We start from the raw sequence: 15,782 nt of genomic DNA on the forward strand, positions 1-15,782 counted from the left end.
TGCCGGCACCGTCACGTTTTCATTCACAATACGGAGAGAGGAAATATGTGGCTGTTCTGTATCAGAAATGGTAACAGCATTTTCTGTGGAAAACAACACGCGTGATTCTTGTAAGACAATAATTGCGCCATTCGTTTGCAAAAAGTCCATGCCCAGTATAAGCTCACGGGAACACTCAGGGAGAACAATAAAGCTGCTGACGTATGTAAAGCCTCTAATGCCGATTCTTGCTGTGCACATTCCAACGGGGTCGACTAAGTGTCCCCCCGCTGTACGTATTGGGGGTCCGGTCCAATGGGTCAATACCTTTTATAATTTTCTTGCGAGCACGCTGCTAATAACCGAATAGTCCGCACCAGTGTCTATCAACGCAGTCACTTCGAAGTCGTCGATGATGACGCGCAACTCAGAAGTAACGGCGTCATCACTGCACTGGTTCGTCGGTTCGTCACTGCCGTCGTCTTGTCGGATTGGCGATGGAGGGCATTCGGTGTTCCGGGCTTCAGCGGCCTTGCCTCCACAGGTCGCTGTCTCTAGTTTTCCCGTCGCGGACTTTGTGAGCGACGCCTCGGTGAAATGGAAGAGGGGCGCGGACTGGGCGACCTATAACGCATAGGCGCTGCCGATCGAGGTTCATGTTGCGGGAGGTTTCGAATAGTTTGGCGCGTGGACAAAAATGCTTCGATTTCATCAGGGCGCTCACCGTTTCGAGGGCAAGGTGCATTCACAGAGAAACCACGCAGTCCTACTCGGCGATACTGGCATTCCTGGTATAGGTGACCAGCCTCTCCACAATGGTAGCAAAGGGGACGCCGGTCTGCAGTGCGCCATACATCGCTTTTACGTGGCCTTCCTTCCGCCATGGGCGGCACATTGCGAGGAAGTATCTGGGGTATTGAGGCCGTTCGTCCAAAGTCGGTGCGTCCTAGGTCCTGGCGTAAAGCTTGGGCGTACGATATCCGCGGCTGACGCTCTGGCTGTGCGCGGGGCTGTACCTGAGGCTCTGGCTCACAAATTACTTGCCGGACTTTTTCGCGTATGACATCGGCAAGTGAGGACACTGGCGGAGGGCTTTGAGCCACCTGCAGTTTCTGCAGCTCTTCCCTTACGACGGACCTCACCATTTCGCGTAGGATGTCCATGTTGTTGGAGAGGGTTCCTGACCCAACGTCAAATGATGCGAGGCTTACATCTCTGTTGTACTGCCTCGCAAGCTGCTGCAGCGTCTTCTCCATCGTCGCCGCCTCTCATCGAAATTCGGCTACAGTGCGGGGCCGATTACGAACCAGGCCGGCAAAAAGCTCCTGTTTCACACCGCGCATTAGGTGTCGCAATTTCTTGTCCTCAGCCATGTTTGGATCAGCTCGGCGGAAGAGGTGGTTCATATCCTCAATGTACATGGTCACACTGTCATTGTTTCTCTGGTTCCTCGCCTGAAGAGCGGCTTCTGCCCTCTCTCTGCGGTCCGTGCTAGGGTACGTAGCAAGCAGCTCTCGTCGGAAGTCGTTCCACGATGATAACGACGCTTCATGGTTTTGAAACCACGTGCGCGCAGATTCCTCCAGGGCGAAGTACACGTACCGGAGTTTCCTTGTTTCGTCCCAACCGTTACATCTGGCGACACGCTCGAAGTTTTCGAGCCAGTCCTCGGCATCCTCGAATGTGTCTCCGTGAAAGGATTCTGGCGTCCGGGGTGAGTCAACGACTACGTGAGGAGCCATCACTTGAGTAGCCATCGCACTGGTACCTAGGCTGACTGCTGCCGCTGCCCTTGGTGAATCGGCGAGAGGACCAAACTCGGGGGCCTCACCTCGTATGCGGCGGCTCGTGCGTTGGTGGACCGGCGTTAATTCCGTTGGCTCCAAACTTCGGGGATCCGGGCTACCTTCCCTGGTGCGTGTGCGGCTTGAAGTCATACCCCGCACCTCCACCAGATATGTAACCAACAGTTACGACGGCCGTTTCTATGAAAACTAGTTTATTCTGGGCCAACCTGTGCCCGTCAACAAAAACGTCCCTTGAGCTTCGCTACTTCTAACGTCGTTCTCTTCTTTGTCGCCTCCTGTCGCGTGCCAGTCCGATTCTCGCGCACGAGCCGCCGGTCTGTAAGCACCGGCCCAGCGTTGCCTTGCGGTGCTTTTCTTGACGCTTGCGGTGTGGCGGCTCTTTTAAACGCAGTTGGGATGTGGCGGTCGTCTTGTGTTCTCGCAATGCTGGGGGAAATATATGGTGGAGGCTGCAAAATGCTTCAGCTATTTAAAAAAAAGGCAGTACGCAACACTCTCACATGTTTAGAAACTTCTGCAACATTGCAGGTTAGGAAAGTATTACACATTCAGCTCGAAGTGACGCTTTTGTGTTAGAAAGAAGCAATTACGTGAGATTACATCCGTAAAAAAATACTGCTCCTCCACATACGGTGAAGGTACGAGTCCCACTTTCATTGAGCAAAAATTGTTCTTGCAGTCTCCATGCATTACAATTGCTTCACGCAAACCTTTCGTCTATGTTTTTGAAGAAAGCTGTTGCTCCTCGAAAATTAGCAATTGCACATTAAATGGCTCATATGAACACTTGCAATAGACCTCCTTGCTCTACAGTGGTGCAACCGAGTTGATACCAAGTTGAGAAGATTCTGTCAAGGGAAATGCGAGACTGGACCCACTACCACGTCACTGCTATGATACTAACGGGATTTCACAAGGCCGACAGTAGAGGAACCATAGAACGACAGTTCTGGATGAAGCATTATTGACAGCAAAGAAACCACATGTTGCACACGATGGTGTGGTGATGACGGCATTGCGACCACTGCACGTCAACCATGAAATGTTGAAGCCATGTAGGAAATATGATGAAAATGGCCTAACACACACAGCGAGATGACATGATGATGGAATTCATGAACCTGGTATGCTGACAAAAACAGAATGACAATGGTGTCATCATGAGATCAAAGCCAATGATGGAGTTGGTATTGTGCAATTCTGACTCAGAGATGCGGGCACAATGATTGCAACGGCATGACTGATGTAGGGTAGCAAAGAGGACTCAGTCTAGTTAAATTCCCTGCCTTTCCTTCTTCCCTTTCTCTCTCTCAGTCTCATGAAATAATGACAGCTGATTTCACGGCACGACGACAACGGCATAGGCAGCAGCACGATATGCAATGGAAATGCGGTGAGAGTGATACTGAAAATGACACAAATACGATGAAGTGACAAGAAATCAGAACAACATTAGGGGGATGAAGTAATGGCAACATCGCAACTGCATGCTATAATGCCATTACGCTATGATGCTGAAATGTTGTAATGATATGCAACCATTCTTACTGCTCTTCTTTTCTTACTGTTCATGCAAGACGCACGGTGCATTACATTCATCTACATCCAACAGAAAGCGAGAACACCACAGCTACACATACCCACACTGCAACGACACACAGCCACACAGGTGTTGCGTTTTAGAGGCAGTACACTGCTAGCTTCAGCCAAAACACAGGATACAAGCAAAACTGCGAGTATCTGTACCCACACTGCACGACACACGGCCACACAGGTGTTGTGTCTCAGAGGCAGTAAACTGCTAGCTGCAGGCAAAACACAGCACACAAGCAAAACTGCGAGTACGTGTACCCACACTGCACGACACACAGCCACACAGGTGTTGCGTCTCAGAGGCAGTAAACTGCTAGCTTCAGCCAAAACACAGCGCACAAGCAAAACTGCGAGTACGTGTACCCACACTGCACGACACACAGGTGTTGCGTCTTAGAGGCAGTAAACTGCTTGCTACAGCCAAAACACAGCACACAAACAAAACTGCGAGTATGTGTACCCACACTGCACGACACACAGGTGTTGCGTCTTAGAGGCAGTAAACTGATAGCTTCAGCAAACAGAGCCCACAAGCAAAACTGCAAGTATGTGTACCCACACTGCACAACACACAGCCACACAGGTGTTGCGTCTTACAGGCAGTAAACTGCTACCTTCAGCCAAAACACAGCACACAAGCCAAACTATGCGTATGTGTACCCACACTGCACGACACACAGGTGTTGCGTCTCAGAGGCAGTAAACTGCTAGCTGCAGGCAAAACATAGCACACAAGCAAAACTGCGAGTACGTGTACCCACACTGCACGACACACAGCCACACAGGTGTTGCGTCTCAGAGGCAGTAAACTGCTAGCTTCAGCCAAAACAGAGCCCACAAGCAAAACTGCAAGTATGTGTACCCACACTGCACAACACACTGCCACACAGGTGTTGCGTCTTAGAGGCAGTAAACTGCTACCTTCAGCCAAAACACAGCACAGAAGCAAAACTGCGAGTATGTGTAGCCACACTGCACGACACACAGGTGTTGCGTCTTAGAGGCAGTAAACTGCTAGCTTCAGCCCAAACACAGCACACAAGCAAAACTGCGAGTATGTGTACCCACACTGCACGACACACAGGTGTTGCGTCTCAGAGGCAGTAAACTGCTAGCTTCAGCTCAAACACAACACACAAGCAAAACTGCGAGTATGTGTACCCACACTGCACGACACACAGGTGTTCCGTCTCAGAGGCAATAAACTGCTAGCTTCAGCCCAAAACACTGCACACAAGCAAAACTGCGAGTACATGTACCCACACTGCACGACAGACAGGTGTTGCGTCTCAGAGGCAAAAAACTGCTAGCTTCAGCCCAAAACACTGCACGACACACAGGTGTTGCGTCTCAGAGGCAGTAAACTGCTACCTTCAGCGAAAAAACAGCACACAAGCAAAACTGCGAGTATGTGTACCCACACTGCACGACACAGAGGTGTTGCGTCTCAGAGGCAGTAAACTGCTAGCTTCAGCCCAAACACAGCACACAAGCAAAACTGCGAGTATGTGTACCCACACTGCACGACACAGGTGTTGCGCCTCAGACGCAATAAACTGCTAGCTTCAGCCCCAAGCACTGCACAAGCAAAACTGCGAGTACGTGTACCCACACTGCACGACACACAGGTGTTGCATCTCAGAGGCAATAAACTGCTTGCTGCAGCCCAAACACAGTGAAGGACAAAAATTGGGAGTAACTGTAGTCCCACCACACGGAGCACAGTGACGCACATGTGGCGCCGTACCGGAAGTAAGCTCATTGTGCATAACTTTCTAGCTGTCCAGTGCGTGACGTTGCGCTCGACGGCGAGCTCGCTGAATGTGCAGCAAAAGGTGCACTGAGGCTGATGCCATACAGTGCTATTTGCCTGTCCCGTGTGGCCTTTCCCCTTGCGTACAGCGTTCTGCCGCCACGGGTCGGACCGCCGTCATCACTTGGCAAGACGTCTTCCTGGTCGTCGTCGTCATCCTGACCGGCAATGTTGCTGTCTTCGTCAAGAAACGGCTCGCTGGCGTCAAGACAGGTTATGCAGCGCTGCACAAGCCGCGACAATCTTTTCCGCTACAGCGGGGCAGTACTGCAGCGCACGATAACGCTGCAAGCAGCGGAACCGACTTTTCATAGGCCGATGCAGCGCTCCACCACAGACCTCATTGACGCGCGAGCTTGGTTAAAACGGCCCTGCGGAGACGATAGCGCGGGATGTCCCGGAACCGGCGTGATGAGCTATGGCTCCAGTGGGTATGCACTGTCGCCTGCGGAATAAATGTAGCGCAGGAATTGCGCCGAATTCATTATAGACATTGGCTGTGGTTCACAAGCGCGTTTATATGCATTTCTGTACTCACCAAGGAGAAACTATCCTCTGTGGACGATTTGGGTGTCGGCGAAAATGCTCCCAAGGGCTGAGCCACGCCATACGTATGCGTCGTGACACGAGCCGGCGAAGCGAGGGTCGATGGCTAGCACTCGCATGTTCGAGTCGCACACCTGTGAATTGTAGTATATCAGTAAATTAAGTCGCTGTCTCGAGTTGGGATTTTATATACATCACGAGTATATTAGGTAGAGCGTGCTTAGCACCATGGTGTTCAGCGCGTAGTATCCCTTCCGACACCAGTACGTCTGCTTCTCGGCTGGGGGCAGGTCCGGGCCGGCTATAGCGATGTGTGTGCCGTCCACGCATCCTACGACGTCAGAGATGTTGCCGCTCCGCAAGAAACCTTGCTTGACGAGCGCTATCTCCGATCTTGTACGCGGAAACGACACCCAGCGCTGTTCGGTGCCGACACGGACGATTGCTTCCGATACCGCGCGAATGCAGCGGCTGACAGACGGCTGGGAAAGCGATACGGTGGCTTCGCTACCGACAGCCGTTTGGAAGCCACCGGTAGCATAAAACCGAAGGGCGCAAACCACCTGATCTTGAACGGTGAGCCCCTCTCTCGTGCGCGCCAGGTCGTCTGATAACTGCTCGCACAGCCACATCGCCGTCGTTTTCGAAAGGCGAAAGTGCCTTCGAAAAGACTCGTCGGACATGGCGAACGGGTCCCGTTGTTCTCGAAGTCGCCTCTCTTTTCCGTTATCAAAAAGCAAAAAAAGCAGGCTCCCATCCATCGTAGTGCTGCGGTCTACTCCAAACAAAGGAATCGCAGAAAGATCCGTTGATGCGCGGTGACTGTTTGAGTCACGTGAACGCGCCGAAGCATGTTCAGTTATCACACAAAACGTGAAGAGTAAGTGCAACACCACTGACGTCAGTCTGACGTTTCAGAAAAGAACCGTAATCTAGGAGCGCCCGTCGTCATCGTCATTCGCACACCTACAGCCAATCAGCGGCGGCCAAAGTGGACAGTCCACTAGGTGGACTCTTGCAGAATAGCCCCCCAGGGGTTCACCGCTAGAAGGAGAGGAGGGTCGCTTTGCCACGCGCTCGCGCATCCCGCAAACTTTTGCTGTTGACTGTACATGTGTATTCGACATCTCAACTGACAGTTTGCGCAAGCCGGTACTCGGGACTGATTGATTTTCGGAAATTCGTGTCCTTCTTGCGAATGTGGGGTCCGACAAGCTGCAGGAGCGTGTCCAAAGTACGTGGAGGCATCCTTAGGTACCTAGAAATACAAAAACACATTGCGTATAGTTTCTGCGTCACGCGTCTGGCGAATGCTTCTGCGTCTTGCATAGCCAGAAAGGTGCTTGCAAACAGGCCTAGCAGTACTGCCTCTTCTTGCTCAGGGTTCATCATTGCCTTTCCAAGCAATGGTGCAGACGCGCAAAATTAACACACGAACTCGACGCGAGCGGAGATAACTGCGCAATTTCCAGCCGCGCGAACATCCGGGATATCCCACGCTTGCTTGGAGTTCAGCACTTTATGGGCAGATGGCGCTGTATCTCGTTCCGGCGGCTCGCTGCGCAAGCAGTCTGAACGACGCGATTTTTGGCGGCAGGATAACTCCATTCACTGTAGACGCCAGATTCTTCAGCGTGAACGTGCCATAAGAAGCGATGAAGCAACGCGCGTCTCCAAATTCATACAAACGTCGACAAGCAAATAAGCACAACGTGTGAGGGGGGCGTATTTCAAAGGTGAACTTTATGAGCGCGCCTTGCAATTTCAAGAGCTGCCTTGCGTTGCGAGTGACAGCGGCGTCAACGCCCCCTCTTAAAATGAGTGCTGAAAGGAAATGTATCTATTATAATAATAATATTTAATAAACTTGAATTTTCTTAATTCGTCTGGAGTTTATAAAATTCATCATAAATTAAATTTTCTTTGAATTAATCTGTGTCTCCCTCGAATTAAAAAGGGCTTTTCTCTTTCTTAAGTTTTGTTCCCTCCTACATAGTCGCGCTTCAATCGCTGTTCCTATAACCACCCTAGCTGATCAGTGGCGTAGCCAGAAATTTTGTTCGGGGGGGGCTACGCCACTGGCCCTACGTGTGTACATCTATATATATATATATATATATATATATATATATATATATATATATATATATATACATATATATATATATATATATATATATATATATATATATATATATATATATATATATATATATATACATACATATATACGGGGCCAGTGGCGTAGCCAGAAATTTTGTTGTTGCATTTAAAAGTTTAATTCTAGTGACTACTGCGTTCAAATTTTTTATTTAGGTGGTCAATTATTTATTAAAAATTGGCCAAATCGAAAATTTTCAGAAAACGAAGCTATCAAGTTTAAAACTCCGTGACTCAACAATGAAAAATGATATCACAATTCTGTGAATTGCATCTAATAGTACATCTACAGCGGACAAAATGGATATGTTACACATGATTCTCAAAAAAATTTAATATTGTGGAAATACGGCTTGTGCAGAACCCTTGTACACAACGTAACCAATTCACGTAAAATACAAATTGACATAGCAAACTTGCCCCCTTTGACTGTTATAATAGATGCCGTTTACAGAACCACAGTGTCTGTTATTCATGCATAGCTATTAGTTTGTAAACGTCGTGCTTCTATATTTTCAAACTTTCGAATTTTTCAAAATATTTTAAACAACATTCAGGCCCTAAATCGAAGTTGTATTTCCAACAGAACTAGGATTTAACTTTCTCTCTCAAATGCAACGAATTTCAGTAAAAGCGATTAGCAGGATTATCTAAGAAAAGGGTTTCTGCGTTTTACAAGTATTTGAATAGGTCGCGTCGGATTGGGCCCGAGCTAAAGCTTCCTCTTAAACAATTTGTCAAGGGATCAAATACATGAATAACTGCATTGTCATTGCCAAAGATGCTGCAAACGAATTCTTGAACGCTACGCACAGTCAAAACAATAAAGTGTGTATTTCTTCATAAAAGAATATACTCGTATGTGCCAAAAATATTGCCCAAAATAACTGATATCAATGCTTCCATATTTTTGTCTATTTAAGTAAAGAAAATATCACACGAACTTTAGAACTATATCAGTTCGAAACCAGGAAAGCAGTGCATGCCACTGATATGAAAAATTAAAAGGCAATGAACTGAACATGTTGAGGACAAATATGTTAATGAAACTTTGTCATGCAAGAACCGTGCTTACATTCTTGTATATATGCAATGGCCAGTGAAAAATCTCAATGACGCTGTAATTTGTTTTAATGTATTACGCAGAAGCAGCTGTCACCGGTCGTGTATCGTGAGTAATTGCACCGAAATCAGTCGCAACAGAGGGCACGTATAAAAAGCAGGAATTCTGCAAGATATACGAGGGCAAGTCAAATAAATGTGAGCCAACAACGAGGTACTTCTTTTAAAAGTAGTCTTCATGAGAATTTAGACATTTGTCCCATTGACTAACGAGTCGCGTGATTCCCGTCTTATAAAACTCCTTGGGTTGCTGCTTCAAAAAGTCTGTATCTGGTTCCCTTGAGCTGTTTTTTCCATTGCCCCAAAATGTAGAAGTCGCAAGGTGACAGGTCTGAGCTGTATGGCGGATGCTGAAGCGTTTCCCACTTGAATTTTGCCAGTTTTGTATTAACCACATAAGCGACCTGGGGACAGCCATTGTCGTGGAACAAGATGACCCCATTCGTCAATTTTCCACGTTGTTCCTTCTTGATTGCGACACACTGCCGTTCTGGCGTTTCACAATATCGGAAACAATTGATAGCCTCTCAAGATTTAGCAAATTCTATCAGTAATGGACCCTGACGACCGAAAGAAAAGTCAACAACACCTTTCCAGCGGAAATGATGGCCTTTGCGTTCTTTGGGCGTGTAAATTCGAATGTTTCCACTGTAAGCTTTGCCGTCGTGTTTCAGGCTCGTAGTAGTGGCACCAAGGTTCGTCCCCGATCACATTTGCAAACATGAATTCATCATCCTCATTGTGATAACCGATCAGATGAGTCAAGGCAGCGCGAAAGTACTCCGTCTTCTCGCTATGGATCAAAATCTTGGGGATCCATTGCGCTCCAAAGAGCCGAGAACTGAGAAGCTCATGAATTAAGGCGTGAACCGAACCGTGACTGATGTTCAGACGGTCTGCCAGTTCATCGATGCTTATTCTCCGTTCTTGTTTCATCAGCTCCTGAACCTTTGAAATTGTGTGGGGGGTGATTGCACGATGGTTATGGCCCGGCCTTGGAATGTCTTTACAACGTCCTTTGAACCGTTTGCTCCAACGCTTCACAGTGGTCAATGAAAAGCCGTGTTCAACGTAAACGGCAGCCATACGGCGATTAATTTCTGTTTCGGAAACACCTTTAGCTGTCAAAAACTTCGCGACACCTAGCTGTTCAACTTTTGAAGTGCCCATTATGTGACGCAACCATATTCAACCCAGTGTATGAGAGCATTAAAGAACATTTATCTTCACACCTGTGTGTCACTTTTGTAAATGAGACATGCCGTTCTCCTACGCGCATGCCTCGCAGATAATGAACCGAACCATTATTGCGTGGTTAGGGTAGGCGCACTTTCATTTGACTCGCCCTCGTACATTAGAAATGCAAAGATACAATGGGATATACAAATGTGAAAATACGGCTTGATAAAGGACAAAAAAAGTGTCACTGGAAACATAGTTCACTGCATGTATACACAGAACATCGCAACAAGATATTTAAGTATACGTATAAGTCTCCGATGAGTCTATGTATGTAAGAAAAAGTAACTGTATGTAATGCGTCAAACAAGGCAAATAAACATGTTGCACAATCATAGATACACAGAATCCTGGATTCCGCCCCGATTCCATCCACTCCCCCCGATGTATTGCGTGCGACGGAAGGCGGCGCGCTTGCTCCCCGCTTTTCTCCTTTGCGCACACAAGACTAAGCCACCATCGTCGGCTCACCCATTCCACCTCCCCCCCTACGCTTTCAATCGCACATACAGCATGCAGCGCGTGGTCACGATTTTATCCCCCTTGGACTTTATACGAAACATGAGGGCGACGGCGACGGCAGGAATGCGCCTGGAGTGTCCTTATAATTGCTTTCGCAATAATATAATAAACGTATCCGGCAACTGAAGCGTCCCGTCGCCCATTACTTTCCGCAAAAGAAGTATCAAAATCGAACTTTCACCATGCGACAATTCGCTGCGCCGCAACAATGTATTTTTTTCTGTGAGGCGGAGGCACCGAAATGGAAAAAAAAACGCATAGGAAAGTATGTTGGTCAGAATCGAATGCCTACATCGGGCACCTAATGGGGCTACAGAATTAATACCGAAGAAAACATGAGACGATTGGCCCACTGAGATCCATACGCATATTGCTCAGTATCATACACCGGCGAAACAAGACTTTCCGGAAAGGTTCCGCTCAAGGAACGCGGTGCAATCCTTCGAGTCCCCACAGTGATGGCGGCGAGCGACCATTGTTTTTTTTTTCTCGTCTGCTAGCCAGAAAGCTTTCAAAACTCTGTCAGGTGAAAATCCGCTCGGCCAGAGCAAACCGAATGCCCACCGAAGTGCACCGCGCGGTGGTCGGGGCCGTACGAGAAAAACATATGCACTCTGGCTCGCTCTGGCAGCCCGCGGGTAGGGTAGCGAGAACAAAGAAATTGAAGAGGCTCAATGTGTTCTCGGCGAATAAAAGTCAAAGTAGAAAAAATAAATAGGAACGTAGTTACTTTGGCTGGCTTTAGTGTCTTGACATGGTTGTTCTGGCGTAGGTTAAAAAGTGTTGATACTTTTTTATGTGACATGACAGCACAAATGAACCACCCCAACACATCGTCTCATTGGACCTCGCTGCGTGCTTTGTCAACTCGTCTGCTAGTGTGTTGATTTGGCTTGTCCCGTTGTATGTTCCGATGTAAGACTTTAGAAAAGTCAATGGACCTTTGGCGTCAAATGTTTATAACAACATTAAACCAACAAAGTTCCGCAATTGAAAATTTAAAGCACAACTTTGGAAATGTCAATGCACGTTTCACATCAAGAGCTTATGAGATTTATACCCATAAAGTTCCGCAATTGATATCCATGCGCTCCATAGATTCCGTGGCCTCAGTGAGATGCCGTGGCGAGCCCGCTCACCATCAAAGCGCCCTTGAAACTTTGTGTTCGTATGGGACTGCTTGGCGTTATGTGACTGCCGGTGTATAGGCATTGCCACGAAATCCAGCCCGCGTTCGCAATCTTCGCGGTTAAATGTCTTTTCGAGCGTCAAAAAGACATTCTAGACAAAATCCAGAGTGATTTCCGGCGCCGGGGGTCGCTTTGGTCAGCGGTGCATGGACAGCACGAAAAAATTTCGGGGGGGGCTGAAGCCCCATAAGCCCCCCCCCCCCCCTGGCTACGCCCCTGTAGCTGATGTCGGTGGAAATTTGTACTGGGGCTCTATTCTGGGACCGAATCTTATAACGGTTCGCTTGGGGAACCGTTTTTTTGGCCTTACCTGATTGGCCAAAATTTTGATTACGTCACAGGTCGTCAGAGGCAGCGGGGCGGTACTGCAATTTATGACTTCGTCACGCATCTGTCAATCATTTTCAAAGCGAACCGGTCGTAGGAACCGGCGAAGAGGTAGTCCGCTTTGGGGTCCGCTTTGTGTGGCTTGGCTGTTGGCTTGCGACTCTGGCCGCGCGCGCCGGCCATGCCTCCTCGGGGACGCGCGGGCGGTGCGCTCGCGCGCGTTGATCTCTAACGTATGTCAAACATGGCGGCGCCTCTCGTCCTTTGCCTCGGGTTGCTCTCCCGGTCCCGCCAACGACTGGAGGTGCGAGACGCGTTTTCAGAGCTCACAGAGGAGGAGTTTTGGCGTAACTATCGTCTTTCGAAGCGGACCGTCCGATGGCTGTGCGACGAACTGGAGGAGACTGTAGGGTGCCACCGATCTAGCGGCTTCTCCACAGAGAGGAAAGTCCTCTGTGCGCTCCGTTTTCTTGCCACCGGCAGCTTCCAGAAGTGTGTGGGTGCCGAAGTGTTCATCGGGATGGCCCAGTCCTCTGTAAGCGACACGACTCACGAAGTTGCTCGTGCTATCACTGTCGTTGGCCAGCAGAAAGGATGGGTCAGCTTTCCTACGACCTCGGCTGCCAAAGCCAGCGCCAAGGCGACGTTCGCTAGCAGAGGGCGAATTCCGGGTGTTGTCGCCTGCGTGGATGGCACGCTGATCGCCATCCAACAACCGAGAGGGCTCAACCCAGGGGAGACCCAGAGCTTCATGACCCGGAAAGGGTACTATGCGCTCAACACCATGGTCGTAAGTACTCATTGTGTTTACCATTTCTTGCTCGTTTAATTTCTCAAACCGGCCAGCCTTGGCATCCAGCACGGCTATTAATGTATGCAGACAGCTACGAACATGCAGTGTGTAGCCTAGCAAAATGTGCTGTTTTTTGCCAGTGTCCATTTGTGTTCTCAGTGCAATTTTTATTGAACGCGTCACGTGATGAGCGCTAGGTTTCAAAATGCATGTTTTCTGTTTGTTTTTTGGAAAGGCTAAGTTCAAGTTTGCCTTCCGGTGTGAGTAGCTTTGATTGAGGCTGCTGATTGCATACTCTAGATGGGCAAGTTATATTGTAACGAACTGCCGCAACAATTTATTTCACTTAGGTTTTTCAGTTAGTATCGCGGCGCAGGTAGATTCATTGCGTGATTTGCTATACTTACTCAGAGTTCTTTCTTTTTCACCACTTTGCTTCACATATGGCACTGAAGGTGTGTGATGGCCATATGAAGATTTTGGACATCGACCCCCGCTTCCCGGGGTCATGCCATGACTCCTTTGTCTGGCGGCACACCCCTCTGCGCAGCCGCCTTGAAACTGTCCTGAGACCTGGGGAAATCGTGCTTGGTGAGTACTGCCTATCCAGAGACTCAGATATTTTGACATCAACAACAACGCAACATGCAACTGTAGTCGATCCTGCAGGCTTGTCTTGCACGTGTATGAGAGAGAGATGTAATTTAGTAGGAAGGCATTGAGGTCGGCCTGAGCTAGCATGCTCTAGCCTGCTGCTGTGCACAGTGGGAAAAGGAAAGCGGACAGAAAACAGTGATGAAAGATGATGAGTGCAGGAAGAAAGAGTGCATACATGCACTGACACAGTGGCTTTCTTAATGCCTTGCGTATAGTCCAGTGATCTTCAAACAGTCCAGCGCAGCCCTTGCAGCTGTTGATGCTTCGGTATGATCTCACATTGCGGACAAAGTAGTACTTTCAGACAATGTTTGCCTGCCAGTGTCATCAGCTGTGATGCATAGAGCACTTAGTAGCAAGACAGATGTCGTCTGAGACGCTTGGCTGCATTCACAGTTGGGCTTTCCACACCGCCGATCAACTCTGCGCAGCACTAAGTGAAGGCGACGCCCAAACGAAAAGTCCTGCCAGAGTCTATTTCCCGCAAGTGCCTGTACCGGCCAATAATGTGGTCGAGCCTATTTCATTTCATTTAATTGCATTTTTATTTCGGCCCATTTACAAGCATTGATGTGCTGTACAATCTCACGTGAGCACAGCCAACGATGACTTGCATTGCTTTGACAGTATGGAATCTTTATGTCGACAGCTTTAGAGTTCTTGCTTGCACATCATATAGCTTATTGCCAGCCAAGCCACAGTGACAAGGTACTTATTTGAAGGTAATTGAGTGACGTTTCCTTTGAACAAGATCAAATATTTGTAGGATGTCTAATGCTAGCATGTAAATGTAATACTGGTGTCTTGAGAGAGAATGTATGGCTTGCAGTGCTGATTTTGTCTCGGAAAGTCTATGTACATGGGGTCAGATAGGAAACAAAACGGACATCTTTCATGTGTGTGAGGACATTAAGGCCACATGTTGGCTGCATTCCTCATATGCACGTATCGGTGCCTTTTGTAGTTTCCAAAAATGAATATTATGTTCCCAGTAGACACTGCATGGTAGATACAATGTCTCACATAGATCATATAGATTGTGTTCACACTTAGTGTACGCGTGGAAGCGCAGTGTGTTTCTCCTTTCCCTATGCCCTTTGCTAGGCACAAGTGACACATTGAAGTAAGTTGAAGTTTTGAGGCAGGTTGTGTCAGTATGTATACAATGCATGCTGTACATAGCTGTGCACATGATAGGTTCACAATATAATTTAAACATACTGGGACAGTTACTTCTCTCAAAAAGAAACTGGAAAATGAACTATCTTTGAGGACCAGTGATGTGTCAGCACTACAAAGTCTACATGAAATATTCTTGGTGTGACCATGGCATGATGTCCCAACATTTGTGCCCAACGATTCTATTTGTCCCACACACAGTATGCTTATAAGGTATTAGTCTCTGGTACTAAATGACATTAGCACCTGTCACATTTTCATCTTGCAGGAGACTCGGGCTATCCCCTGGAGCCCTGGATTCTAACACCTGTCCCAGGACACCCAGCTACAGACACACCAGAGGGGCGGTACAACAGGGCGCATGCCTCCATGCGGAATGTTGTGGAAACGTGTATTGGGCTCCTCAAGAGCAGGTTTCGATGCCTTCAACGGTACCGGACCCTACTCTAGAGCCCTGAGAAAGCAGCGGTGATAGTGGCAGCCTGTGCAGCTCTGCACAACATTGCGTTGGAGGCAGGCGAGCCATGTGTTGATGATGATGACGACGACGACGACGTTGCCGTACAAGTCGTACTGCAGCCCCACCAGAGCACGAGTGGAGAGTTGCCACCAGAATCAAGGCGCCCACCACCACCACGCGACTTGCTCTTGAGAGGAAGACTGCAACGGAACCTTGTGGTCAACCTTTTCAGAGGACGACAAACACCACACTGCCTACCTGCTAATGGTGCGGCGTCGCCTGCGCCAATCCAGTGGCCACCACTAGGAGCTGGAGACACTCTTCCATGAGGCACACATCCCATGTGCTTGCCAGGTGAACTGCCTTGCTCAATTTATTCATTGTAACAAGTGTG

At 48.4% G+C, this 15,782-nt stretch overlaps 1 protein-coding gene across 1 annotated transcript; it reads left to right on the forward strand.

Moving 5' to 3' along the window:
- The first annotated feature begins 12,543 nt into the window (after positions 1-12,543).
- Positions 12,544-15,378, forward strand: LOC139054498 (putative nuclease HARBI1). Its single transcript, XM_070531546.1, has 3 exons — positions 12,544-13,089; positions 13,548-13,683; positions 15,197-15,378. The coding sequence occupies exons 1-3, from the start codon at positions 12,544-12,546 to the stop codon at positions 15,376-15,378; spliced, it is 864 nt and encodes a 287-aa protein (XP_070387647.1).
- Positions 15,379-15,782: the final 404 nt, after the last annotated feature.

The sequence above is a fragment of the Dermacentor albipictus genome, chromosome 1, assembly GCF_038994185.2.
Source record: "Dermacentor albipictus isolate Rhodes 1998 colony chromosome 1, USDA_Dalb.pri_finalv2, whole genome shotgun sequence".
Lineage (NCBI taxonomy): Eukaryota > Metazoa > Arthropoda > Arachnida > Ixodida > Ixodidae > Dermacentor > Dermacentor albipictus.

Excerpts from the sequence above, each read along its gene's own strand:
- LOC139054498 (XM_070531546.1), top strand. The coding sequence starts at position 12,544 with ATGGCGGCGCCTCTCGTCCTTTGCCTCGGGTTGCTCTCCCGGTCCCGC. Across the intron at positions 13,090-13,547 it reads ATGCGCTCAACACCATGGTC|GTGTGTGATGGCCATATGAA; the intron begins GTAAGTACTCAT and ends ATGGCACTGAAG. Across the intron at positions 13,684-15,196 it reads ACCTGGGGAAATCGTGCTTG|GAGACTCGGGCTATCCCCTG; the intron begins GTGAGTACTGCC and ends TTCATCTTGCAG.